The sequence below is a fragment of the Populus trichocarpa genome, chromosome 15 (assembly GCF_000002775.5).
Source record: "Populus trichocarpa isolate Nisqually-1 chromosome 15, P.trichocarpa_v4.1, whole genome shotgun sequence".
Taxonomy (NCBI): domain Eukaryota; kingdom Viridiplantae; phylum Streptophyta; class Magnoliopsida; order Malpighiales; family Salicaceae; genus Populus; species Populus trichocarpa.
Genome location: NC_037299.2, coordinates 10,278,220 through 10,294,466, shown reverse-complemented (window position 1 = coordinate 10,294,466; position 16,247 = coordinate 10,278,220). Strand labels below are relative to the sequence as shown.

General features: G+C 34.2%; 1 protein-coding gene across 2 annotated transcripts in view; it reads left to right on the top strand.

The window, feature by feature from the left end:
- Positions 1–16,247, top strand: part of LOC7454490 (serine/threonine-protein kinase ATM) — a 52,007-nt gene that overhangs the window by 25,123 nt on the left and 10,637 nt on the right. For both annotated transcript variants that reach the window (XM_024586261.2, XM_024586260.2), the window contains exons 37-60: positions 72–170; positions 275–321; positions 602–794; positions 896–1,117; positions 2,680–2,751; positions 3,291–3,360; positions 4,172–4,289; positions 4,409–4,532; positions 7,723–7,860; positions 8,618–8,728; positions 9,965–10,012; positions 10,172–10,276; positions 10,502–10,588; positions 11,224–11,541; positions 11,656–11,768; positions 12,341–12,407; positions 12,498–12,572; positions 13,710–13,832; positions 13,980–14,144; positions 14,218–14,316; positions 14,860–15,011; positions 15,117–15,318; positions 15,396–15,443; positions 15,565–15,648. In XM_024586261.2, the coding sequence (XP_024442029.1) occupies positions 72–170; positions 275–321; positions 602–794; positions 896–1,117; positions 2,680–2,751; positions 3,291–3,360; positions 4,172–4,289; positions 4,409–4,532; positions 7,723–7,860; positions 8,618–8,728; positions 9,965–10,012; positions 10,172–10,276; positions 10,502–10,588; positions 11,224–11,541; positions 11,656–11,768; positions 12,341–12,407; positions 12,498–12,572; positions 13,710–13,832; positions 13,980–14,144; positions 14,218–14,316; positions 14,860–15,011; positions 15,117–15,318; positions 15,396–15,443; positions 15,565–15,648 (2,880 nt within the window). The remainder of the gene's footprint in view (positions 1–71; positions 171–274; positions 322–601; positions 795–895; positions 1,118–2,679; positions 2,752–3,290; positions 3,361–4,171; positions 4,290–4,408; positions 4,533–7,722; positions 7,861–8,617; positions 8,729–9,964; positions 10,013–10,171; positions 10,277–10,501; positions 10,589–11,223; positions 11,542–11,655; positions 11,769–12,340; positions 12,408–12,497; positions 12,573–13,709; positions 13,833–13,979; positions 14,145–14,217; positions 14,317–14,859; positions 15,012–15,116; positions 15,319–15,395; positions 15,444–15,564; positions 15,649–16,247) is intronic.

Sequence of the window (16,247 nt, the reverse complement as noted above, 5' to 3'; positions counted from 1 at the left end):
CATCTTGTAAAATTTATGTCATGTGAAGCAGTAGAAAGTTAGCCTTTTAAGTCATGCTATTACTTCTGCAGGAGCTGGAGCCCTTCCCTAAAATAGATATCTTTGATGAGATACGCGAGTTTCATCACCAATTATGCGAAGCTTACTCTCCGAGGGCCCACCTATTGGAGGTCAGCAGTTAAACTTAATGGTTAACCTGATAGGTATTTGTTATTGTGGCATCTATTCACTCTGACTCATCTTTTTTCGTACATTTTGTATTGCTTATTTTCAGTTCGTCAAGAGATCTTTCTACCTTCCACCAAGATTACTTTTATGCAGGTGATTGGCCTTTCTGATCTTATTATTGGTTCCAATATATGGTCATAGAGTACTTTTGGTGGTATTTACAATCACTCTGTATTGAAATCTGTAAATTAAATCAATTATTTTTAAATTGATTTCACCTTATTCTCCTTTGTGTAATCTTTCGCCTAATATTTATTCTTACTGACTTTTCATCATGTCTAAGGAAACTATTTGGTTTATATGGTAATATCTAGCCATGCAATTTGAAATTTGCGCCTTTTAATTGTGACTGAGATGCTAAATATTCTTGCAGTGTTCAAGCACTGCACAAGAAATTACTTATGGGGGAAAGTTTTCAGAGGGGAAGGAATGCGAAAGATGTTATGGAGGATGTGTATTGGCACTGTGACCCTGAAATTGTCCAATCAATCTGGACACTTGTTCGTATGAGTGGTTCCGATGATGCAAGTAGTATCAGACCATTGGTGTCTGATTTTGTGTCCAAGGTATCAATTTATACATGTTCAGGCCTTTGAACTTTATACATTTTGTTTGCTTGCTGAGAACAAGAAGCTAAGGTTTTTTATTCTATTGATTGTGACTTCAGGTTGGCATTGGGGACCCACATTCTGTTGTTTTCCATCTACCTGTAGACTATGGTCAAATGAAAGTTTGTCAACAATTGAAGATCACCAACCCTTGTGAAGTGAATTTTAACATGGATATTGGTGTATCTGAAGAACTACTGATTGCGCTCTTGAAACTTCTGATGAAGTATCTGATGGATGATTCTGTTAGAATTGTTGATTTGACCTCACAATCTCTTCGGGTAAGCGTGGGGAGATTTAGATGGTTTTATCTACTGATTGTTTTTATCTGACTCAAGTTATTTCTGTGTTTGATTGATTGCTCCTCCTGAACATCTGAGATCTCTGATCAATGTTGCATTCAATAAGTTTGGAAGTGCCAATTAGCTAATTTATTGCAATGTCTATTACAATTTTGTGCAATGTCATGGTTGAAATTTTTATTTGGGATCGGTGTTGGTTGCCTAAAGCTGGAAAAAATGTACCAACAAAAGCATTGAAATATGCTTAGAGCACTGGTAAAAACTGTTTATATAAAACCTTAAAAACTAAAAGTGCATTAAATGTCAATACGTGAAAGATTTGTCAAATAGTGCTTTTCCCTTTATGCTATTTTTTGCTTGGCTTGGTGGATGCAACAATTGATGTGTTTGTGTGGATTGGTATTCGTTTGATTCTGGCATGTTTTTTTGATAAGTAGTTCAAACACTGGTATGTTATGTACAGTGTAAAGGTTGGGTAACTTAATTGAGATTATCGTAAATCATGCTATTACTTGCATTTAAGTCTTAAATTTGTTTTACCAGAACCTGTCTTCTGAATATTCTTTTTTCTTTTAAAATTAAGAAAAAAAAAATGAAGAAAATTGTTTGTATAGACATCTTAACTAGTTTGTAATTGAAGCACACCTGAGCTGAGTTAAAAAAAAAAATCTTGCTTTGTTATTCCCCTTTTCAATTTTTAAAAAGTTATTTTATGTAACCATTCAACTTTATGTAATCATTCTTGTTTCTATTATTATAAAGTCATTGATGTAGAGTCTGTTTGGCCTTTTGCTCAAATTCACATCAAAACAACTGTGCTTTATTTTTCATCTGAACGTAAATGTTTGGTAAAATTAATTACGGTAGCCCCTTAAAATCTTCAGTTCGTAAAAGCATAAGATCACCTGCTTCTTTCAAAAGTGGAATATGCTTCCACAATTAGCCATTAATTTTTATTTTTATTTGACAAAACTATCCTTCAACCTTCCAAATAAGTACGGTTTTATTATTATATGTACACAAGTCTTTGTTTCACCAAAAACAAGCTGAAGCACATAAATAGTACTTTTTTTTTCCTTTTAATTTTGTTTTAGTTAATCTTACATGTTTTGTGTTCGTATTTGTCATTTGATTCCCTACACCACTTTTAATATAAGTTTAACCAAACACTCGTTGCTTGCTTTCAAACTCAGTAGCACATAAATAACTAAACATCCATCAACTTTTATTAATTCAGTTTTCATTTTTAGTGCTTGTGCCTATAGCAACACCTGTTTAACTTGCAAGGACAACAAGGCCAAACAGATCCATAATAATTCAACTTTGTGTCTGAGGATATTTAATCCCTTTCTCTTCCTTAAATCAGTTATGCCCTTGGTGAACATTCTTTTTTCAACTTTGTTTCTGTTTCTTTTAATTTCATGTTTTATATGGAAGTTTCAGATGATATTTATTATAAATGCCGTAAAGCTCTGTACCCTTAGGTATGTATTCTACTAAAGGAAATGAAGAACATTCTCATACATTTTCCCCTTGAACAGGGAATACTCTCAACTGAAAGAGGTCAAAGAGCTCTGTTGTCATTTGGTTCTTATGAAAGGTCTCTTATTGAGGTACACATATTCTGGTTGACAGTTTGTTTATTATAATAGTTGTTTTACTGATAAGGTCCTTGACATTATTTACTGACAATATGGGAAAAATGTTTTCATTTTGGCATAGTAGGCATGGATTTTACTCTGGTCTGGTGCTGCTATCCCAGTACCACATGCATTGTTGCTGATGTTTAACTTATTATCTTAAAGATGGTTTAAGTATTGTTTTGAGATTAAAATTTTAAAGTAATGTGAGAATACCAATGTAAGTGGCATGCATGTCTAGGTTTGGAATTGCTTTCAGATAGGTTTAAATGTAAAAAGTGATGAGAAAACAAAAGATATGGTGATCTTACAGAACATCAATAGCTGATATCTTCACCTTTTTCACCATCCATTTTGAAGCTGTAATTCAACTCTGATAGAGCTAGACCATTATTGGTGGCAGTTGTGCTTGTATGCTTATTGTCCTTGGTTGTGATATCATTTGCTTTATCCTGATTTATGGACAAAGGTCGACTTAATGAAGGAATCATCATGTAATTCTTGTCTTGTAGATTCACTCAAAGGGTGTAAATATTGAGCTGGTGGAGAAGTTAGTGCTGGATATTGGAAAGAGGTATAGAGGTAAAGTGTTACTAACTTTTTTCCTTAAAAGATTTTGGTATTGCTTTCAATACCAAATTGTTTTAGGTTTCTCATCATAAGTACTTCTATGTATCAAAAGTTTTTGAGTTTTTGATATCAGCCCTACCATCATAATTATTATAGTTGCTTTCTGATAAGTGGAGTTTAGGTTGTTTTGACTGCTGATTAATTTTTTTTTTCAATAGCATGTCATTATCTGATTTCCATTTCCATTTCCATTGTTTTATTATTTATTTATATTATGATCCATTCAGACCCCACATGTAGGTCACATCTTGTAGTATATCAATTGATTATTGAATACGAGTTGTTTTATCCATGGGAATCAGGATGACTATGATGGAAGGGTCTGCAACTCAAGAATTATAGTGAGTTTATGTAGAGATAAGTTGTTCTCTGAGTTGTTATGAATTTGAGTGAAAGTTGCATTCACTGAAAATTTCAAAGTAATGGGTTTAAGAAGAGATTTCTGCTTCACGCCACTCACTGCCCTGTGAGAACCCAGTTCTGCAGGAGCTTATTTGATTGATTTATAGAGTCAATCTCTCTTTTTTTTTAGAGTAGAGATTCTGTTTCTTGCAGTATATATGATTTACATTCTAAGACTAAGCTGCAACGAGGTTAATGCTCGTGTATGTGTTTAATCACGCATATGGACATGTATTTCATTTTCATATTGTTTTAATAGATTACTAAACAATAAACACACTACTTTCTGTTAGAGTCTGACTTTTGTTGTATAATTTGCATGCAAAATATCTGATGGTTTCTTTTTTCCTGTCATTTTCAGCTGAAGCAATTTCACTTGAGGAGTCTATAATATGGGAGACATGTAATAAGACCTTCCAAATGTGGATTTGTCCACTTGTGTATTCATTGATTAGCTACTGCAATGATGTTATTCTAAGGTATTTTTCATAAGTTTAGTAACTTGTTTCAAGTATCTATAGATCTAGGTGCTTATATTGTGTCTTATGGTTATTCTTGCCTGTTAAAGTAACTGTTTTGCTTATTATGCTGCTTTTAGATTATGCCAAGATATCGTGTTATTGAAAGCTGAAGTTGCTGAGCTTTTGTTTCCAAGTGTTATCAAAGATCTAGCTTTTCAGAAGGATATTGATGTTGATCTTCATAAAGTAATCTCTTTGCAGGTAATTTTTTTTTATTCTCTGCAAATTTTCATTTTGCTGTCAAGCTGGATTTTTTCATTTTACAGATTTTCAATTTCTGCTTTGTTGCTTAATGTCTAAATAATTGAGTATTTAAATGATTCATGGCTCTTTATTTGGTTTAATTTGCATGTTAAATCTTTCTTCATTTTATTTATTTATTATTTTCAATGAGGCATAGTTCTGATAGACTAAAAGCCGTGGTAAACAAAAATCTAGTGTTTTGAAGGGTTGGCAAGATGAATAAAACAGAAGATGCATCGAAATATTAGTGTTACTGGAGGGGGTGTTGTTAACTGGATGTACTATAGGTTCTTTCTGGTGACCATTTTCAGTTCCTAATCTCTACATATAAAAAGAGGGGACTTGGAAGAAGATAATCCCCATAGAATTATAGTACGATTTATTGGTTGATCCATTGTTAGATTTGGAAGGATGAAAGGCGGTAAAACTTTAATGGTGACACGCTGTTATTTTCCGTCGCGTGGTGCATTTTCTAGGAAAGTAATGTTATAATTTTGAAGAGTCACTTCACATTGAGTTAGTTCTGATGGACACTGTTTCTTGTTTTATTGAGGTTAAAGCATCACGGGGAGGGTTGTAGCGAAAGGGAGACAGAGGGAAAGTTTTATCCTTGATTGATATTCAGAGGGTTTGAGGTCCTCTTTTAGATTCCAATGAGCATGAAATCGGTCTTTGAACTCTTTTGGCTTTTCTCATTGAGTACATCAATTTTAATTTTTTCTATATTTTCCTTTCAACACTTGAAAAAGTACTAGTTGAATTTCACTTGCAAACTTCTGTTAGAGAATTAATGATGCAACCCTATATGCACACATTCTGAGCGCGGAGAAAATGGATAATAATGGTACATTAGATGATGTAGAAGAAGAGCCATGTTGCCCACTAGGTTGGTCTTTCTCTTTCTTTTTAGCATCAATTTCCCATAACTTTTCTTGCAGCAAAGAAAATAAAAAGGGAAAAAAGATTACGAATCTTTTTCCTTTTTCCGAAGCCAACTCCTCTGTAGCCTCAAATGATTTCTGTAATCTGATTTTTCTGATTTATTCTTGTACATATAGCAGCCACATCATCAATTCTCTAAGAGGTGCTTGTAGTTGAACTGAACTGATAATTTTAAATGTAAAGAGTTAAATAGAAGAAATTAAAGTTGAAGACTCAACCAGAAAACTTGATAAATTTCTAGGACTGGTTTGATGACTGTCCCTGTTAATTTGGTGTATGGCTTATGGCTTAAGAGAGCAGCATGCCCTTAAATGAGTGCAGCTGCGATTGTTAAGATATCTGTGCTAACACAAAAGATTTGATAAGAATTGAATGAGAGTACCAGTTCAGGATAAGCTAAGTGTTAGCTATATGTATTTTCTTAAGCTCTTCCCATCGGATTAAGCTTTTTGATTGGATGGTTGATGGTTCCCTAAAAGATATCATAAGAATTGAATGAGTACCAGTTCAGGATAAGCTAAGTGTTAGTTATAAGTGTTTTCTTAAGCTCTTCCTATTGGGTTAAGCTTTTAAATTGGATGGTTGATGTTTCCTAATACAGCTTCAAGCTATCATGAACAAATTGTCAGGTACTCAAAACATCAGATCCTGAAAATCCATGTAACTAACATTGATTGTTGCACAAAATTGACAGGCTTGCTATTGAGGTCCACATGCAAAATGCAAATGGACTTGCACATTAAGGGATGGGTCTGATATAAATACTGCTGTGCTCTTAAATGTTAGCCGAAACTTTCAGGTTAATTAGTTTTCCAAAGAGTGCTGTTGGACTGGCTATGGCTGACATGGATATATTAACGTACTGGTGACTATTTTTTTTTTTCTTTTCAGTTAATCAGAGACATTATTTATTAATGAATTGAGTAAAAGTATAGATTGCCTGCGTGAACAAAGAGACATGTTAAGAATAAAATGCTGTAGCCTATCAATAATCTAAAACATAGCAGAATATCATCTCTTGTCAAGACAAGTTAAAGTGCTATGCAGAGAACTACACCTTGAAATAGGGAGCCAAACAATACATGCCACCACATCAAGACACAACAGAGCTCCACCTTTAATGAGGAGTGAAATCATGCTCGATTTATGGCCTTCATTTATCGAAAAGAGAGCACTCATGCTGATGAGTTGAATGATTGGAGTGGGATTAATGAGAATGAGAGGTAGACCAATGAATGACTTGGGCTGGAGCAATGAAAAATGCTTTACTGTCATAACCACTTTGTTTTCATGAAGAGTTTGGTGTAAAAAAAAAACTAATGGAGGAAAAGGATTTATGTGGCTAAATCTAGCTGATTTGGGACAGGTACGCTGGAGTTTAGTCATCAACAGAGATTCTGAAAGAATTAATTTATGTAATAGATATTTGTTGTCTCATTCCTAGTGTTGTGATAAGATACATGGTAGTAACATTATCCAGAGACCTGGAATCAATTCTCGTGAGTATGATAAAAGTGTCGTGTATTTCTGGTGTTTCAATAAGATACAAGGAGAAAACATTATAAGGAGACCTGACTCCTTGCTCTAATGCTTTATGATTCTAAGCTCTCTTCTTTTTAGTCATAGCAGTAACGATAGCATTTTATGGATGCTAGAAAAAGAGAAACTTGATTCAGTTGGCACCATAAGGACAACAGCTATGGCAATATGAAAGCAATACACAAGTGAAAATAGAATTTACCTAGATGTGTGGCTTTAGATTCAATCTGGTTAAAATGAATGTGTAGCAGTTCTCAGGTAGTTGGCTAATAGAGCTTTGTTATTGCATTGTCTAACCTTCACATATCAGTGAGATGAATCCTTTTCTGTTTTGTTATATTCCATTTTAGTTTATATATTTTATGTCTAGTAGAATTTTACACACACACACACACAATATATATATTTTTAAAGATATGAAAGTACATTTTTATGTTTTTATTTATTGTCTTACTGTAGCGTCATGTTATTGGTATTCTTATCTCGAATTACATAAGTCAATAGGTTAGGAAACAGTAAAATTAGTATTAGTTCGATGTGACTTGGGTGTGAATGTTTTGACAAGTTACTGTGTTTATGCTATTACTTGTGAAGTTTGGAATGCTACTCATTATCCACTGCAGTGTATTTTGCATGGTTGCACCTGATTTTTTTTATTTACATGCAGGCGCAGGAACATATACTAACAGAGTCTAATGAGTTGATTAAATCAGTTCAAGTCTTCTTGAATGCCCTAAATGAACTTCGGTTATGTCATGTCATGGAAAAATCTTCTTTACGACAATCAAAGCGAGAAAGTACTAAGGCAAGTGCATAAAGGATCACATCTATATGATGCATTTTAAATATGAAATTTGATTTCTTCAGTTTCACGTGCTCTCTTTTCTCTCTCCTTCTCTTTTGGTTCACAATTATTTCTGCACCATTTTGCACGAAGCGAGATATTTCCTTTACTATTGCTACAGCAGATTACTGTACTCCTGGTGTCTCCTCTGGTTTTTCCAAATTGAATGGGGATCAGTAATTGTTAAGATTGGTGAAAAGGGGAGAAAAAAGTAACTCTCTAACTATACATTTAGTGGGTCTTTTATTGAGAAGCGTTGGCATATTGGTAAGAAATTTGTTCTCTTTCCCTTGCATTGATCATCATGGTTTAAGTTTAAAGAAAAATAAAGTAAATGGTCTTTATTTTTAATTTACATGCCTTATTTAGATTGTAAGGTGGATACAGCTGATGTCATATGGTGAGGATAAGGCTGTGCAGAATAATTAAGAGATAAAAAAATTGAAGCATTGATTGCTAAGCGTGCAGCAACTGTTATCATTTGCTTATTCTACCTAGCCATTAGTTAGGGGCAGGGAAATCTTAATATTTTTGGATATGCACCTGTATTGAGGACCCGATCCCATATAGCATTGCCTAAAAAGCTGTCAGTAGAATATAGGATTTCCTTCTACCTAAAAGAATTTACATCTTATGAAAAGTGATGACCAATGGCTGTAATTACCATTATGTGCTGAACTTGTTGAATTTTTTTTATTTTTTTCAATGGTTTTTGTAGAATGCTAAGCCTTCTAACTATGACTCAATATCCCGTTCCACTGCTGTAAAGGCTAGAGATTCAGTAGCTGCATCAAGTTCAATGGTAATGACAACATCTTCCTGGGACAAGGTATTGTTTTTTTATTTTTCAGACATGCTCATAAACTAGCTGCTGCAATTTTATGTCACATATGTTCTTTTGAAGCATTTGTTAAGAATTTTGTTTTACCGTATGAGGGAACCTGTGCATCCAGGCACAAATATGCCATGTTCGTAAGCACAGGTATTGTCCAAATTTTGTATATAAAGGGCCACAAAATGTTTCCTAATTTGATTACTTTCAAGCTTGTGGAAAATTTGATCCTTTTGCTTGAGTTCCAGAGCTGATCCTGTAAGGCTAAAACTTGTTGGAAATGAGGACTTGGAGATAAAATATGTAAATAACTCTTTTTAACCTTTCATGAGATTACCTTTGCAGGAATAGTGATAAATATCCGTGTGCGCAAACAAGGATATTATATGTATAAGTAATGATAGCATGAAGTTAATACAAATCAATTTCACTGATGAGGAAGTAGAGAAAGTACTGGCCTAAGATTTTTTAATGAAGTGGAATTTTAAATGGTTTTTTTAAATATGCATGTGTGTGCATGTGAGTGTGTCCCAGCTAGGGGTATCAAAGAGAAATTGATGGTCCAACAATAATGTTTTTTTGTGGTAAATGATTTCCACTCAGTTTATGTGTGTGAATGAAAATGATTTAATGGTTGGACTGCAGCTAGGGTTGTCAGAGAAATGTGAGGGTCCAAAAGTAATGTTTTTGTGGTGAAAGGTTTCCCCTCTGTGGGATTAGTTGATGCAAAATTATTCACTGGTAGGAGACGAAAGATTGGAAATAGGAGATTTGTTATGTACAGTGCAGTTCTGTTTATACAAAATTAGTAGTCTGTTTGAGGTTGAGAAAATTGTGTGGTGGTCAAAGCTACATTTCATGATTTACCTGTATTCATTTATTCATCTTGATATTTGCATTCTGTAGTTCTAACATCTAACATGTAACTTTGAATTATAATCTCTCTTTCTTTCTCCCCTACAGACAACACACCCACGTGTTTGAAAGAAATTTTGATGCTCTATTTTATACCTTATTAGTGCATTGGTGGTGCCTCATCTTTATTGTTAGTAAATTGTCGATACCCAAAGGGATTAAAAAGGATGGAAATTGATTTCCATGTGGAAAAAAGATATCAACTGCTGACTCTAAATAGTTGGGTTTCAGGCTTTCTTAAATTTAGCATCAGATATATCTTACTTTCTTGCTGGCTTTATTTTTTCCCTTTTAATTGACTATCCCCATATTTGGCAGGTTTATTGGCTGACAATTGATTATCTTGCTGTTGCCAAATCAGCAGTTGTGAGTGACAAAATCTGACTGTTTGTTATGTATTTTATTGAGTTTTCAAGCCCAGATCAAATTCCTTATTTACTTATTTAGTTGAGAATGCATTCTTTAGTATGTACATGACAATTTATTTACCTTTTCTTTTTTCACATGGATGCATCTCCATTATAGATTTGTGGCTCATACTTCACCGCAATGATGTATGTGGAGCATTGGTGTGAAGAGCATTTCAATGGCCTTATGCTAGGGAGCCCAGATTTCTCTCATCTTGAGGTGGTAAGTTTTGTGGGTTTTTGTGTTGTATCAATAAACAATGTTCCTCAGACCAGTAAGATAATTTTATCATTTCTTAGTCAATTGTGGTATCATTTGTAGGGCATCATAGATAACTGTGAACAAGAAAGCGTTAAGTTTGTTTTTCCAACACTGAATTCTCTGTTTTCATGAGGAAAATAATTATTCTAACCATATTTTTCTTCCTTTTGCTCCCCCTTCTTTCAGTTGCCGCATCACATTGAAATACTTATGTCAGCAGTCACTCATATTAATGAACCTGACAGCTTATATGGGATCATCCAATCACACAAGGTCTGTGATTTTTTGTAGGTACTTGATAGTTATTGTGCTCACTACATACATCCTTTTCCCCATTGAATAGTCTGTGTGACTAATTGTACTGTAGACATCACGCTCTAAGAGTTAATCAAATTCTCTAACTTGAAGGCTTTATTGTTACAATATCTGAATGCAGCCTCTCTCCCCCGCCCAAAATGTAAAAAAGGAGTGCAATTCTGTTTCACTTTTTCACATGATAGCTGCTACGAGCTTGTACTTATGTTTGTTTTTCCTCTACCTTTATGCTCTTTGATTTAATAACCTTTTTATTTGACTTTTTTATATTAGTGAAATGTTTTGGTACTCTTATGGCAAGTATATGCATTTTTAAATAGATAAGCTAACAACTGGGTTTTTATAGATCAAATGTTAACTCTTTTGGCTTGTTTCTAATTGTTAATGCTGAATGGTAACATTAAAATGGACTGGTAGTGGTGGTCATAAAAGAAACTAAGGACGGCAGTCCACTGCATGCATCCCTCTTTAGATCTGTGAGAGTGATTTCATGTTTAGCTTTAGTTTTTTGCTATTAGTTTTGTTATATGCACAGGGTATTTAAAATTGTAGCCTCACAATTTTTCTTGTGTTTTTTGGATTTTATACGGAAGTTAACCTCTCAAGCTGTTATCTTTGAGCATGAGGGGAACTGGAGTAAGGCGCTTGAATATTATGACTTGCAAATACGTTCAAACCCCCTACTACAAATGGATGGTGGATCGAGTACATTGTCAGCAGGGCATACTCAACTAGGAACTCATCTATCACTTTCTGCATCTGAAGAAGAGATGAGGCAGAGAAAACCTTACAAAGGTCTGATTAGATCTCTGCAGCAGATTGGTTGCACACATGTGCTGGATTTATATTGCCAGGGATTGACATATAGAAAGGACCAGTTTCATTATGATTTGGAGTTCAATGAATTGCAGGTGTCCTATCTGATCATCTGAACTGTGTTGTTTTCATTGACAGTGCAACTCTTTGTCTTGTGTCTGATTAGATATCCTTATTGTTTCCAAAATCTTTTGGGCATCTGTTTGCAGTATGAGGCTGCTTGGCGCGCCGGAAACTGGGATTTATCCTTACATTTTGTGGGAGCTAATTCTCCTTCACGCCCAGATGTTAAATCTGATCATTTCAATGAAAAATTGCATGGGTAAGTTGCTAGGAAACAGTTTTTTTTTTGGTTGTTTGTATACTGTAACTCTTATCAACCCTCTTACTATTTTCACTCTGGATGTCTGATATATATGGATGATAGGGACTGCTTTGAGTAACTTGTCTTTATAAGAAATCTTATCATCTAAATTCTTATTATAAATGTGAGGAGTACATTAATTGATAGTACCCTAGGTTTTAATAGCAACACTTATTAGTAAAGAACTGAATTGTATACAAGAACATAGCACTGGAAATGGTTCTTATCATCAGGATTTTGAAAAGAAAACAATAGGCTTAAGTTTTTAGTATTACAATCAAGAGTCTTGAGGTTTATTGAGTTGAGTATACCGTGAATGTGACAGCTGGACCTTCAACAGCATTTTATTTTGCACTATGATAATAACTGTATTGTTACTTTAGACTATGGATAGAGGGACAAGTAGAATTTTAATGTGGTGATGGTACTTTGAGAAGCCATTGATTTGGTTTTCTTGGGCATAATAAGAGATGAGCATGGGTTTCTTTTAATATGTTCTCCATTTTGTTTTCACTGGATGGAATATTCAGTTGTTTGAGGGCATTTCAAGAGGGAGATTTTGATGAATTTCATAGAAAACTGAGAGGCTCAAAGCAGGTAATTTTTTATCAGATTCATTCTACTGGCAGATTCCTGCATGTAATAACAATAACAATAGTAATGTGATTAGTTTTTTATTAACATCAGGAGCTTGTGCGCTCTGTCTCTTGTGCAAGTGAGGAGAGCACTGAATACATATACTCAACAGTAATTAAACTTCAGGTATCTATTGCTTGTCTATTCTAAAGCTCGATGATTGATGAAGTGTATGTGGGCTCTTTCTCGATGGAATTTTTTTTTTTCATTGCTGACTGATTATTATTTTTTATGAAAAATAGCTCAATCTTTCCCTATATTTTAACAGCTTCAATTATGTCCCTAAGTTATCACCATGTTTTCAATAAGGTGTTCGAAAACATGTCATTCAAGTTAACAGAAATGTGCAAGTGAATTGCAGAAACAGCCAGATTTATTTTTAGGCTCAAACTACCATTCTTGAAACCTTGAAAACAAGTGATAAACACATGATTACTTTTTTTTGTGTTTAGTAAACATGATTTAACCCAATTATATTCAGCATTAGCAATTTTTAAAGATAAATATCAATATTGATTTTTTTTATACATGAAATTAAGGATAGTTGTGTCAGAAAATGTATTAATGACTCATCTGTAAATCAGGTGCTAAATTCTATTAATTTGGATGACATGTTCTAATAGAAGAGCCTGTTGTGATAATTTAATGACATAATAGAAGAGCCTATTGTGATAATTTAATGACATAATACATGCAATTAAACATGTAGGGACATGTTGGAGACAAGCTCTCCAATACAAGGATAGATGGAACTATTTTCCCTTATTTTTTTAATGAATGAAAGTTTTTAGATTTTGTCCTCATAGGCAAGTACACTGTTACTACGATGGTTTTGCCAATTTTAACTTTTCTTTTTCTTTTTTTTGCATGGGGAAAAATCAATCCATGTGGTTATTAATCTAGAAGGCCTTCTTCTCTTCCTAAAAGGGAAAGAAAAAGTGAAGTTACAATCATTTACATATTGCCCATTAACAAATTTAAATAATCATTTACATATTGTGAATTGATGATCATATGGCTAGAATACAGCATGAAGCTAGGATACTTTTATATTATAAATTTTCTGGCCCAGATATGAAAGTTCTAAACTATAAGCCAGCTTTATAGTTCTTTGTAAAGCTTAAAACCCCTTGGAGTGAAAAACCAATATTGCAATCTCATGTGTTCTCAATTCTCAATTTTACCTGAAGGAAACAGACATGTTACCTTTGCCTTTTCTTTATTTTATAGATTTTTATTATCATGAATTGATACCTTTTACAGATTCTTTATCATCTTGGCATGGCATGGCACATCCGTTGGGAAACATCTCAATGTGAAAGGGCAGAATTCTATCCAGGGAAAAGACAAAGGTTTTCAGAACCTGTAATCCCTACCATGGAGCAGGTTTTCATCTAATTTTCTGATTTTAATGAAGGGTTTTTTTTCATAGTACATTTCTTTCTGCTTATTTGTCACATATGTGAGGAAACCATAAAAGTAATTGAGGTTACCATTTCTGGTTGCTTGGCATGTTTTTGTCTGTCAATATAGTTGTCATGGTTGAATGTGGACTGGAACTCTATTTTGGAACGATCACAGCTGCATATGAATTTGTTGGAACCATTCATAGCATTCAGGCGAGTTCTGCTTCAAATCTTGAGATGTAACGAGTGTATGACGGAACATCTTTTGCAATCTGCATCCACTCTTCGTAAGGTACTATTGGCAGTTTTCAATAACATGATACCTTGTTGACTCCCCAACTGATATATTGCTCCATGGTTGGCAGGGCTCTAGGTTTTCTCAATCCACTGCATTTCTGCATGAGTTTAAGCTCGCTAGTGCTGGAACTGGAGAGCAGTACTCAACTTTGTATTGGCTTGGCAGGGTAAAAAATATTTGCTGATCTGCATTTCTTTCTAAATTATTAACTGATGTGATACTATATACCATGGAGGCTTCTTTTCTTTTCTTTTTTAATATTATTGGCCCTGTATTTTCAATTGCTTCTCAAATAACGATTTTCTAATTCAACAATAATGGATTTTTTTTCAATCCAGAATTTTCAGTTACTTGAATATTATGCTTTGCATTGATGATTTTGAATGCCTGATTGATCCTGTTGGAATTTATTTATACTTCTGTTTTGTAGAAAGCTCAAATGAAATGCTTGAAGTTGTTTATGAACCTTGTTGTTTCCCATCAATTGGTGCACTTTCATTAAATTTCATGCCTTCAGTCAACAAGCCTTTGAATCCTATGCCTATGTCTGTTTCCAGTTTACACAAGTTGTTCTGATAGATGGTTTACTTATCATTAAATTCCATACATTGATGTACCTCGCATTCAACAATTTTGCTTACATGTATTTCCAAGATGTTATACACAGAAAATCACTATAACTTTAGTATTATACTTCAAATAATGGCAGCTTGAAGAAGCAAAGCTATTGCGTGCCCAAGGTCAGCATGAGATGGCTATCAGCCTTGCAAAATACATATCCCAAAATTGTCACTCAAATCAAGAAGGTTCGGATGTATATCGCTTGGTTGGAAAGTGGCTGGCAGAAACTAGATCTAGCAAGTTATAACTCTTTATCCTTAACTTGGCAGAATTATTTATCATCATCATCTTTATGTAGCGAAAATGCCAATTTTTCTCTCATGCAACATCTGATTTCATATGCAGCTCAAGAACTATTTTAGAGAAGTATCTAAAACCTGCAGTTTCAGTTGCTGAAGCTCACAAGACTACTAACAAGAAGTCCATAGAAAGACAAAGCCAAGCTCATTTTCATCTTGCACACTATGCAGATGCTCTGTTTAAGTCATGCGAGGAAAGACTAACCTCTAGTGAATGGCAAGCAGCAATGCGTTTAAGGAAACACAAGGTACCAAATTGAGAGGAGGGGGGGGGGGGGGGGGGGGTTCACAACCTCAGCAATTTTATACGAATCTTATTTTGCAGGCAGCTGAGTTGGAAGCACTCGTTAAGCGGCTAAGAAGTTCAACAAAGGTTTCTATTAAAACCTAATACAAGTCGTTTTTTTTCTTTGCTGCTGATAGTGCACTGTGGGACTCAGTGCCTTTTAAGTTTTTTTAGCCTAGTAATGAAGCTCTGATTTATGGTATTTTAGGGGGAGAAGAATGACTATTCCGTAAAAATACTTGAATTGCAAAGGCAACTTGCAATGGACAAGGAAGAGGCTGAAAAATTGAAGGTACTATCGCCCACTCACACTCCATTTTAGGAACTGAAGCATAACATGAGACTATCTTGTTATGTTGTTATGTAATGTGAGGAGACTACATGTTATGATCCTGAAGAGCTCTGATTTTCCAATCCATATGAACCATTATATTTGCTATTAGCCATTGAAATCTGAGTCGTTAGATATGCTGTTGAATGACTTATCTGAGTCAGATTTCATGTATTGTGAAGAGACTACATGTTGTGACACAAGAGCTTCTATTTAGTGTTCCTGTAAACCATTGTGTACTTGTTATTAAACATTGAAATATAAGAACCGGTAGATATACCATGGAATGATTTGTCAGAGTCAGAACATGCATGGAGTTTAGCGAGGTACTTTGGTAATTAGTGTTTTACTTTGTTGAATCAATCATTTCACTTATGATTGGCATTGGCATGGCTGAAGCGTACTGTCTATTATGCATAACAAAACCAACTTAAATTGTTTATGGAGAATTTTCTACAGCAAGAAAAGTCAATACATAAAATTTTTGTTAACTGATGTGGTCGGTGATGAATGGTGTTGTATAATTTATTATAAAATCATTGCATTGAATGTTATTGTGT